At 43.2% G+C, this 12,438-nt stretch overlaps 1 protein-coding gene across 1 annotated transcript; it reads right to left on the reverse strand.

Moving 5' to 3' along the window:
- Window positions 1–135: 135 nt before the first annotated feature.
- MRPS14 (mitochondrial ribosomal protein S14) lies at window positions 136–7,062 on the reverse strand. Its single transcript, XM_036754592.1, has 3 exons — window positions 6,976–7,062; window positions 3,797–3,955; window positions 136–571 (listed from the first exon to the last, which is right to left on the reverse strand). Exons 1-3 carry the CDS (start codon window positions 7,018–7,020, stop codon window positions 389–391), a joined length of 387 nt encoding a protein of 128 aa, XP_036610487.1. The 5' UTR covers window positions 7,021–7,062; the 3' UTR covers window positions 136–388.
- Window positions 7,063–12,438: the final 5,376 nt, after the last annotated feature.

Here is a 12,438-nt window from a genome sequence, read left to right on the forward strand (position 1 = left end):
AACAGGACCTTCCAGAGCTTGTGTTCCATTAGCAGAGCCTTCCAAGATTCAGATGCCTTCCCCTGCACTTCCAAGTAGCAGGGTTTTAGTGTACTTTTGCTTTAAACCAAGCAGAAATAAAGTAAAAAGACAAAGTTCTTCACATCAAAATCTTTTTTTTTCTTTACCAGTATTAACAAGCTAAATTATAAGAAAGCAATTCAGTTCTCCAAAGATTTCTACAATACCAAGATTTTTTCTGCTAAAAAATCAACTTAAGGAAAGCAGTTCTACCATGGGGCTATGGTTTACTGCTTGTTAATTCATGATGGTGGTCACATTACTTAATGACAATGTCAAACACTCAAGCACGGTGTCCACTTTGCTGTAATTAGGTGCTAGAGTTGAATCACCAGATTGCTCTCTGGACCCCAGAAAGTTGTCCATGATCAGCCAGATGCCGGAAGACAATCCGGCTGAGTCTCCAGCGCCTCTTCACTCCCCGGGGTCGAGACGTCATAACACAACGATTTCGTATTCTGACAGGACAGCTATCTCTGGGAAGAGCAGCAATTTCCTGATCTGCTACTTCCTAGGAAAAAAAAGAGTATCACTGTCTAACTTTTATTCATTAGTATCAGCAGTCTATATGAATTTTCCAGTGGAGAAAGTCAACAAGCTTTTTCTCAGGGCTTTTTAGGGATTTACTCTCATTCTCACAGGATCTCAGAATTGAACGTGAATTTGGATGTCACCTAGTCCAGCCAGTAAGAATCCCCTACCCCTGAGAAGTGGCTTTCAGCCTCCACTTGAAGATCTCCTGTGAGGACATGACTACTTCTTAAGGCAAGGCAACTCATTACACTTAAGAACAGTTCTAATTATTCAGAAGCTTTTTCTCACAATGAGTCTACACTTAGCTCTGCAGCTTCTGAAACTCATTGGTTGGGACAGCATTTAGCCTCCTCACGCTTGTTAATCTGTAAAATGGAGGGCTTGAACTAGAATGCTGAGGTTCCTTCTAACTACATCTGATTCTACACTCTGGAATCTGGCAAAACACATCTACGTATCTCTCCCACATGAGAGCTCTTTAAACACTTAAGGTGACATCTTTCACCCTCCGCTGCTCTCTGCCCTACTAGTCTTCTCAATTAAATTCCTCTGATGCCTTCAATGACTCTTACACAGTACAGTATCCAGTTTCCTAACTAGCTTGCATGCCCTCCTGTGGGTACGGTCCAGCTGGTCAGTGAGTGGACTTTCTAAAAATGAACAAAGTACTCCAGGTGTGCTCGGAACAGGACAGAGTAGAGTGGTACCAGCATCTTCCTTGTTCAGGACACTAACTCTTCAAAGCAGCCTAAGACTACATTTTGTTGGGTTGTGTGTCACACTGTCACACACATCATAATGACCTTGCAATCTACTAAAGCCCTCAGAACTGATTTTGTTTTTTCCACATGAACCTCAAGAAGGCTGCCTACAATCAATAACTCCACTTTTCCTCTTGACTCTGTCATCTGGCTTCTGAAATCATCCAACTGCAAGAGCTCTTGCCAAAATGACCAATGAACTCTTAATGGGTTTTTCTCCATCCTTATTCTCCTTGACCTCTCTGCAGCCTTTCATGCTGTCCTGATACATTCTCTAGATGTTTGTGACATTGCTCTCTCCTGTTTCTCCTCCTACCGGTCTGACCATTCCTCCCTGTCCTCTGCTGGACTTTCATCCGGATCTCACTAACCATGGGAAACCCCCAAGCCTCTGTTTTGGGTCCTTTTTCCCTTGTTTTATTTTGCTTAGTGATCAAATTAGGTCCTAGGGATTCAACTCTCATCTCAAGGCAGATGATTCACGATCTAGTTATCTAGCCCTACCGTTTCTCCTGACCTCCATCTGCCTATTAGACATCTCTGGATATCTCTTTTATCTCTTAAATGCAATATGTTCAAAACTTAACTCATTAACGTCCCCCCTTATCCTCCCTCTTCTTAACTTTGCTATTACTACACAGGGCACCACCATCCTCTCAGTCTCCCAGGCTTGTGACCTAGGTTTTATCCTCAACTCACTCGTTCTCACCTCTGTATTCAATCTACTGCAAACTCCTGTCATTTTTACCTTTATAGCATCTCTCATAGACACTCCTTTCCTTTGGCCCTCATTACCTCATGTATGGATTACTGCAATAGCCTTCTAAGTGGTTTCCCTGCCTCAAGTTTCTGCCCACTACAATCCACCCTCCACACAGCCACCAAAGCCCCCTAAAGCACAGGTCTGACCATGTCACCGTATTCAACAAACTTCAGTGGCTCCCTATTACTTCCCACATCCAAGGTAAAATCTTCTGTTTGACTTTAAAAGTCCTTCATAATCTGGTCCCTTCCTACCTGGTTTTCTTAGCAATCTCCACTTCCTGGTTTCCATGACTGTCTTTCAGTCACAGCTAAAATCCCACCTTTGCTAAGAAGCTTTTCCAGGTCCTCTTTAACCTTAGTCTCTTCACTCTGAGAGTATCTCCAGTTTCTGCTGTATATAGCTTGTTTGTACATAGCTGTCTACACGTTGTCTGCCTCATTAGATTGTCAGCTCCTGAGGGCAGGGACCTTTTTTGCCTTTCTTTGTAGCCCCAGTACTTGGCACAATGCCTGCCACCAGTATACACTTAATAAATGCTTCCTGACTCACTGATAGGAATTGCTTTGTCCACATTTCTCCCATCATATAAACTGATTTATCAACCCTACTGAAGAGCTTTACATTAATTACTATAGATGAAATTAACCATGACTAGGTTCACTTTTTTGTAGAATTAAGGCCAGAGCTTAACCACAGAATAGGATATGCCCTGGCATGGAAAAAAGTCAGCCATAGGCAATTTTTAAACCCAACAAACTTATTTCCCAAAGAGATATACTTGGGCTAGTAAAGACAGAAATGAGGTTATCTCTCTCTCTCTCTCTCTCTCTCTCTCTCTCTCTCTCTCTCTCTCTCTCACTCTCTCACTCACTCACTCACTCACTCACTCACTCTCACTCACACACACACACACACAGTGGATGTATATAGATGTGTGTGTATGTATAAAAATATAAATATATATATATATATCTTCCTCCTTTTCCTCTATCACGAGTAGTGCTGGATGTTAGGGACCTTGTACAAAATGACAAAAAGAAATAGCTAGTGTCTTGCCTTAAATGTATTGGCATCTGCCCTTTTGATCTACAAGTCAGTCACATACTTTTCAAGGCTATTTCTGTGTTGCGGTGGGAGGTTTCTGTCAGATGAACTGCAGTGAGAAGCGGCAACAAGCTCCAGTTTACCATGTACCTCTAAGGCTTCCTGTACATACTTCATACTGAACCCTCTGTTGGGATTTGTGAGGTATCAAAAGTTGTGTCACCCCTTCAGAGAACAATAAAAGATAAACAAACGGTCGTAAGGGAGATGGCTAAGCCACAGGAGAATGATATGGCTCATAGAGATTTGCCTTGAATGATAGGTAGGAATTGTCATGGGTGTTGCAAGGTTGACTTCAGGTGAGAGGTGAGTGGTCCTCAAGATACCAGGGCCCTCCAATTCTCTGATTCTTTTAGAGTGACTACAAAAGTGTCTTTCACAGTGCCTTGCACACAGTATGTAGCTTATAAATATGTGTTGGATAAAATGTCACAATGATTAAGATCATATTATACAATGGATGAAAGGGCAGTTAAACGTGAATAGCATTCTTGAACCTTGGCATTTTGAGGACAGTTTCAAGAAAATTTGTTTGTGTAATTTCTTAGCTTTAAATCTTAAATAAACTTACTTGGAGATCTTTTGGCAATATAGTGTTCTTTCTGAGGGAGTTGATCCGAAGTCTTTCATCTGCAAATTCAAAGGCCATCTTTCTCCTCTTTACATCACGAAGCATTCTCCAATCCACATAGTAACTTCTTATCTGTCCTGTACCTGAAAAAGGAACCATCTAACGATGGTCAAAAAAAAAACAAACCCAAAAAGGCTGTAAAATTGATGCTTTGTTCCTTGTGCTGATAATCCCCCACCCCCTTTATAGCTTTTGTGCAATGTAACTTAATATTTCTAATTCAATATTTATTAAGCGTTTGCTCTAGAGAAGGCACTAGGTGCAGGGAGTAAAGAGAAAAACCGAAACAGTTTCTGCCCTCCAGAAGCTTATAATCTACCAAGGGAAGGTGACATGCACTCAGACAGATTTGTAATCTTGGAGTTCCTCCAGTGAGGGACACAGCAATTCATCCATTCCTCCCTCATCCGATGGGACTTTTGTTTATGTTCTCCCAAAGGTTCCCCATTAGTCCACCCAGCATGCCGGAAGCCTTCCTCAATTTCTCCCAATATCATGAGGGTACCATGGAGGACTCTAGTTGACCACCTGTCTGTCATTCCTTGCTCTTGCCATGTGAGCAACCCCTGTTCTCTTACTATCCTAGAATTCCTTGAGGTCATTCATTCAATAAATATTTTTAAGCGGTTGCTATACACTAAGCACAGTGCCAGGTACTGAGGATACAAAGAAAATAACAACAAATTTTGGCTTTCAAGGAACTTACTTCCCACTGAACGAAAATAGCATACATACAGGCAAGTAAATACAGGAAAATTGAGGAGGGAAAGAATATTATAACTGAGGGGATGAGCAAAGGTTCTGAATAGGGATTTGTAGCTGAGTCTTAAAGAAAACTAGGAATTTTAGATTTTAAGAGGTAGAGATAAAGAGGAATATGTTCCAGAATTGGAGGTACCAAGATAAGAAAATGTTGACTTTGGAGAAATATCAAGCAAGCCAGTCTGGCAAGAACACAAATACGCAAAGGGAAGTCACATGAAATATCTGAAAAGGTAAGTGAGAGCCAAATAACAGACAGCTCGAAAGGCTAGGTTGAGGAGTCTTAGAAGCAAAAACAAGGGAATGATATAGTCAGTCTTAAGTGTACTAATTTGGCAGCTGTGTGGAAGATAGAATGGAAAAGGGAGATACTGAAATAGAAAATCAATTAGGGAACTATTGAAATAGTCCTGGAGAGAGGGGCTGGGGACCTGGCTGAGGACAGCTACTGTGACAAGTGAAAGGGATGGAGCTGAGAGGTGTTGTGTAAATGAAATCAAGAAGATTGGGCAGCTAATAGGATACGAGAGCAAGGGAGGCAGAGGGAACAGTCAAGAATGACTCAGGGTCTGCATCCTAGTACTGCCTGGCCACACAAGGCTTTGTGGATCCCCCCTGAGTGCTTTTCCTCAAACTATTTCACATATAATATAGACATTTTAAAATATTTACTTAACCATGTATGTTTCCCTCCAATAGGAAGTGAGCTTCTGGAGGGCAGCAGCATGTTTTTTGTGTTAGTATCCCCAGTGCCTATGTCTGTCATATAGTAGGCACTTAACAAATGCTTGCTGAGGTTTGCAAAGTGCTTTACGTATTACCTCACAGGATCCACAAAGATCTTTTGAGATGGTTCTATTATTATGCCCATTCGACAGATGAGAAAACTGAGGAAGAAAGCAGTTAAGTGATTTGCCCAGAGTCACCCAACAAAGGAAGTTTCTGAATCAGGATTTGCATTCAGGTATTTCTGATTCCAAGTACCATGCTCTAAATTCACTGTCTCCTAGCTGCCCACCATGGTGAAAAAGATGGTTAGGTTTTGTTTTTGGAAATGCTGAGTTTGCAGACGTCCAGCATGCAGCTGGAGATGCAGGACAGGCGTCCAGGACAGAAGTCTGGATTGGATTTGGGATTCATCTGTGTAGAGATGATAATGATCCTTTGGAAGCCAAGGTGATCACAGTACAGAGAGTATGTACAGATACAGAAAAGTGCCCAAGACACAACCTTCCATGCAGGAGATGGTCAGTGACTTAGGAAAGAACCTGGAGGGAACAGGGTCACACAAGTCATCCAGGACCATGTGGGTTGGTCAACATGTCAAAAGCTGCAGCGGTCAAGCGGGAAGCCAAAAAGCCTTGGGTTAAGCAGTTGAAGGACTTAGGGAGTGATTTCTTTGTATCCTCCAGAGGAGCTCAGTATTTGTTTAATGACTGCAAGGTCCCCTGGGCTTTGAGGAGACCCAGATTCACGCCCTGGCTGTTACTTGGTTGTACGATGTTAGGCAAGCAATGCCCCTTCTCGGTTTTTTTTTAATTTTTAAAATGATGGGCTTGAAGCAGGGGTGGGAGGTTCCTCTCTTCCAAATCTATGATTTTCACAGATTCTGCAGCTGGCTTCATACCCCGCCTCTAACGCACCCTTAGCAAGCCTCTTCCGGCCTCAGTTTCCTATCCTGTGAAACGGGTTTAATGACAGCACCCAGCACCCGGGGCTGCAGTGCGGTTGAAACGAGGCAGTATTTGTAAATTACTCCCTAGACCTTAAAGCGCCCTGTACATGTCAGGGCCCGAGGCTGCCTGCGGGGGGCGTAGAACCCCCCGAGGGGGTGAAGAGAGGACGATAGTCAAGGGGCCTGGATTCAAAAGTCCACTCTGCGGTTTGGTCCCCGAGAGGCCTGGGCAGCTGGGTGACCCAGTGGAGACATCGAACCAGAGTCAAGAGGACCCGAGTTCGAATCTGCTCAGACACCCCACCTGCGAGAGGGATGACTCTGGCTGAGTCCTTTATCCGCCCCCTGCCTCAGTTTCCTCACCTGTAAAATGGAGGTCATAATAATGTACCTACTTCCCCGGGCTACTATGAGGATCAAAAGGAGCGCTTTCAAACCTTAAAAGCACCGTCTAAATGCTAGCCATTGTTCTAATCATCAGCACTGTTATCTGGGGCCTCAGTTTCCTCATTTGCCCAATGACCTCGGAGGTGCTTCCGGCTCTCTCCATATAATTGTCTACACTCGTGCGCTCATTCCTCTGCTCCCCCGGGAGGTCTCCGGGCCGGCCAGTTTAGGGGGTCGGGGAGCGGCCGGGGGACAAAAGAGCAGGGAGAAGGAGCACACTACGCGCGACACTGACCTGACGTACGGACCGCACCAGAGAAGTCAGCACGGAGGCCGCCATGTTGCCGGACACGACATTCAAAGTTCCGCAACTTTATCGACACTGGAGGGGAGAGGAAGTGACACCGGGAGGCGGGGCCTCGTGCCGTGACAGGGGGCGGGGAAGGTGAGAAGGAAATCCCTGGTGAGCATGCGCTAGGAGGATGCGCAGTGAGACTGCTCGGCTGAGGTGCTCCCCCCCTCCCATGACGTCACTGCGCTTGCTCACATTTCCCAACCTCCAGGCAGATTTTGCGTTACCTGCCTCTGCTCACTCTGGGTGGTGATAGAACCTAAGTGTTTAAAAAGACAAGCGTGCAGGGGCGAAAACAGGTGACGTTTAGAAACAGATCAAAAGCACCCTCCCTTCTCTTAGTCAAGCAGCCCACAAACATTTATAAAAACGCACACTATGTGCCAGGCTCTGCGTTAAGCGCCGGGGATGAGAAGAAAGGGATAAACCTGGTCCGTACCCTCAGGGAGCTGCCATTCTAATGGGAGAGACCAAGTATAAGTAACCGAATTTACTGGGGCAGCCCAGGGGTAAAGGGTGGGACCCTGGAGACCAGCCTTTTAAACGCTCTCAGCCTCCATGGAGCTGATAATAATAGTACCTGCCTCCCAGGGTCAGGACAGAATAATAAACTATTTGTAAAGCGCTTTGCAAACCGTAAAACTTTAAGAGCCTAGTTATTAGTGAACAGAGCGCTGTGGAGTCAAGGAGATCCGAGTTCAAATGCTGCCTCACTCGCTTATTAACTGAGTGATCCTGGTCAAGTCTGGTTACTCCTCTGTAAAACGGAGATAATAGGATCGAATAAGACAATATTTATAAGCACTATATAAATACTAGCCATCATCATCATCATCACAGAGTAAATGGAAGGTAACCTGATAGCTAAAGCTTTTGTTCTTTCCTTTCTAAAAAAATTCGTTTAATCACCTTTGATCTACTCTGTATAAATCTTGTATGGGCCTAATTATTTCCTATTATTATTGTTAATTTTTAATATAATTATTATTATTCCTAGTTATCTCCATTAGTGTGTGAGCTCCCTGAGGACAGAGATTGTTTTTGCCTTTCTTTGCATCCCGGGTGCTTCCTTCGCACAGTTCTTGGCACACAATAAGTGCCTAATAAGTGCTTCTTGCCTGCCTGTCTGAAGTATCTATTGAGTACCCGATGTATGCCCAACCCTGTGCAGGGAAGTGTGGCAGAAACAATAGAAGTAGAAGCTCTCACTCCTCTCTGGAGTACAGCTGCTGACTGGTGAGACAGGACAATGAATGGACCAATAGAAATGCAAGATAAGGCTTCGGACTGCTAATATGATCATTTTAAGAAACGGTTATGACCCATGAGATAAAGTATAAAGAGCCCAATTAGAAAACAGAAGTGAACAAGGAAGAAGAGCAAAGGAGAATCTTAAAATTTCAATTTAACAAACAAGAAAACATTTATTAAGGAGCTGCCCACGATGATAGACTGGGATACTGTGGCTGGTCTGGGGCTACAAGAAAACTGCCTCCTGTTCAGAAGGACCTTACATTCTGCTTTCCACTTCAAAGACCCTCAGAGGATGTTCTGGGACTTAAAAAGTACAGGATATCAAGAAACAGTCCTAAGGTTTTATGTTTAAGGATTTCTTTATTTTAAAATATCTAGAGACTGTTTTTCCCTTAGTTCAGAATCCTCTGATACTTTTAAAGTTAACCTATTTTCTTTTTTAGTGGCATAAAGGTAGTAGATGATGAGCCTGTGGCTGTGTCTTCAGAGCCCTAGATTTGGAGGTAGGGGCCTTAGGTTCAAATCTCTTTCCAGCTCCTTACTACTTATATCAGGCAAGTAATAATCTCTTTGAACCTCAGTGTCCTCATCTTTAAAATGAGGGGGTCAGACTAGGTGACCTCTAAGGTGTCTTCCAGCCCTAAATCTGTGATGCCTCTTCAAAGGGATTATCCTCATTTCTTGGGGACCAGTATAGAGTCTTGGCCAGAAAATCAAGAAACTTCCCATTGTGTGGAACGAGTGAAGACCTCTCATGAAAGAGGACAAATTAAATAAATAGAAATAAGTAGGATAGTGAGTCCCATCTCTCTACTTAGATATTTTCCTTTCTGTAAAGCCATTTCTCTACTTAGATGTTTTTCCCTCTATAAGCCAAGCTAGCAACCCTAAGGCCCCCGAGGTTAAGAATAGGTCACATCCTGTGTATTTACCTAATGGCGAGAGGCCTGAAAGAAGGAAGGGTTGAGGTGAATATGTCAGCAACCATAAAATCCTCTGAAAGTAAGGATAGGACACAGGATGCTCACCTGCTGTGCATTGACCCCAGGATAAGGGACCCCCAGCTTGGGAGAAGAATGGATGAGAAGCCGGAAAGCCAGGTGCAATGTAGACGTGCAAGACCAGTTAGGTATAAGAATGATGGGAGACAAGGTGTAAGGGTGCTGGGGATATCTGTCACAGGTGTAAGGGTGATGGGAAAGGCTAGTTTGCCACAGATATGATGATGAGGTAACCAACAACTGGCTTCTGCCTGTCACAGATAACCAAACCATTTGTTCGTTGTCATTGTCATTAAGATAGATTTATCACTTCAGATTGATTGGAGAATGGGATAAGAATGGTGGGAAGATTATGTCCCTCACCTGCTTGTCAAAAATAACCATACTATTTGTTCCTTGCCATTGTCCCTGGGATAGATTTATCGCGTCCAGATTGTACCCTCAAAGCTTACGTCTGCAAGCTGAGAGGAAGGAGGTTGGGAGGGGGAATTGCGGTTAGGGACCTATATAAACACCCCAATTTTCTGACACTGAGAGGACCCCCAGTCCTTTTGGTGCCTAGAATTGCCCTTTCCCGTGGGATCATAATAAATTTTCCTTTCTACTTTCACCTTGGGATGCCTCTGTTTTAATTCTTGGATTCGTAAATTCGTACCACACATCATCTACCAGCAAGTCAGTCATTTCCTCCTTCCCTCCTCTCCCTGTCCTTTCTCATCTTCATTTCTGTGTTATCTGCTCTTCTCAGATGAATTAATCTCTACCCCTTTGTTCCGTTATTCCTCAGGTGGATAGGTAACATTTCCTTAATACCTTTTGGTTTTGGAGAAGATAATCCAATAATTATTTAAGGTTCTTTATATTGCTTAAAAATGGGAAGTGTTAAATTCTGCCAGTCAATTTTCTATTAGTGTAGCCTGAAAGTCTGATGGCGAGAACAGTCCAGATGGCAGGGCTTGACCCTACCATATGACATCTATATCCATCAAAGCTGACACATACATACCCCCATGTGCTTGGCTTTACCACTTCTTCCATATCCAGCTCCTTCCTGCTGACCAGCAGCTGTTCCCCAAGAGAGGACATGATGTTCCTGTCTCTTCTCTCCCACATAAGAGATGGATGTGGTTTGGCCAAAAGTGAGAGGAGATTCCTGGGAAAGAGGAAGAGCCTTTGGGTGGTCCATGTGTGTTCAGTGCACGTTATTTGTATGTGGGGCCAGAATGGTGGTGGTAGTGACTGTGAGGAGAAAACTGAACAGAAGGGGAAGAAGGGTGGGGAAAGAAAAAGAAAGCTGGGGAAGATGAAAATTAGATCTAGTAGCAAGAGTTGGGGGGAGGAGGGAAGCCTTTCTTTTCCTTTGATCCTGCATTTGAAATTGGGAGGAATGTAAAGATTGCATTTTATTTTGTTCCTCAAATTAGAAGTCATTTAAGTAGAAAATCCTGCACCATGAGAAAACTGTATGCTCACTACAGTATCACCAGGTTGGACATTTAGTTCCTTCTACTCAGACTATGAGATGGTGTGTTATATGTAGGGGATGAGTGAAACATCTGTCTTTTTTTTTTTATCTGAACCCATTAAACATCATTACCAGATCTGATTGACTTAGTACCTTGGCAGTAAAGTGTGGGAAACATCACCTTCTTACTACTAGGTGCTGCTGCAGGAACTGACCTGTATGGCATGTCAATTAGATTCCAGTCTTGTGCTATAGACACAAGTTTTATGACTTGCACACAAGGTGGTGCTGGTGCTTCATCTGAGCAGAGTGCCCCCAAAATCAGTTCTAGTTATCCTGTCATGTATGCTGGGTGAAATAAAAGGGGGGGGGGGCGGAATGGCTTTTTAAAGTGTTGTCCTTTATATATGAAGCTGACACTTCCAACCCATCATCAGAAGGGAATGTGTTTATAGTAGCCTTTGTCCATTAGTTGTGATAGTTTTGCCTACACCTACCCATACCTTCACAGATTTGTGAGAATGCTGACCCTTGGGTGAGGGACATAGAGTGAAGGAACCCACTACCTTGACCAGGCTCTGACCAACTGAATAGATGCTAACTATCAAGTCAAGAAAGTCAGGAAGGGTCAGCACAAAATACCAGCTAGCTCTTCAAATTATCCCTAGGCTTTTCTCTCAGGTCAAGTCTCTGTGTGCCTGACTTATAATCATTGGATCATGAGACATATCTGGAAGGGACCAGTCAATCAGTCATCCAATTGAACGATCGACAAGTGTTTATTAAGTGTCTATTATGTTCTAGGTTCTAAGGATGCAAATATAAAGAAGAGAAAAAACCCTACTCTCAAGGAACTTATATCCTAATAGAGATCTAAATTCCCTCCTAATTTAAAAATAAAGAAACTGAGACCTTGAGAGGTTAAGTGACTTGCCCAAGGTCACCCAGAAAACAAGTAGCATAACTGGCATCAAAACCCAGGTTCACCAGTCTCTGGGTCGTAGAAGAAAAAAGAACCAGTATGTTCTTTCATTTTTTCTAGGATGAACCTTTCTTGTAATGAATATGTCATTCAAAGAGTAACTGGCTTTGGAGTCAGAAGACCTAAATTCTAATCCTGGGGTAGTCATTTAATAGCTTTATGACCCTAGAGAAATCCCTTTACCCACTCTGAGCCACAGTTTACTTATTTGGAAACCAGAGACAATAACATCTTCATTTTCTGTCTCGTAGGAATCAGAGGACAGGAAGATCAGATAAACTCATGTATGCAAAGCACTCCATGTCTTCCAAGCATTGTGTAAATGCAGTGACTTCTATGAATTATTATATTGTAAATTGTTGGAGAACAGGGAGTTAGTCTTTTACCTCTTTGTATCTCCAGTGCTTTTATTTCACAGTACCTTGAAAATAACAGGCATTTAAATAAATGTTTTGGGGGGATGGTGATGGCATCCAGAATCTTTATTTTCAGCTCACCTCCTTCAGTATAAGTGACATTGATTCACTCTGCTTTTCTCTTAAATGAAATGCTTTTACCTACCAAGTGTGGAAAGAGAATGACTCCTTGGTTTGACTCCAAGTCCTGTTCTAGGAAGAGGGATAATCCTGAGCTTTCTGGGGCCAATCGTGTTGAGTTTCTTTTCCTGCTCTTTTTTAGCTTCCTTTGTTACAGTTATCTTAATT

The sequence above is a fragment of the Trichosurus vulpecula genome, chromosome 4 (assembly GCF_011100635.1).
Source record: "Trichosurus vulpecula isolate mTriVul1 chromosome 4, mTriVul1.pri, whole genome shotgun sequence".
In the NCBI taxonomy this organism is placed as follows: Eukaryota; Metazoa; Chordata; class Mammalia; order Diprotodontia; family Phalangeridae; genus Trichosurus; species Trichosurus vulpecula.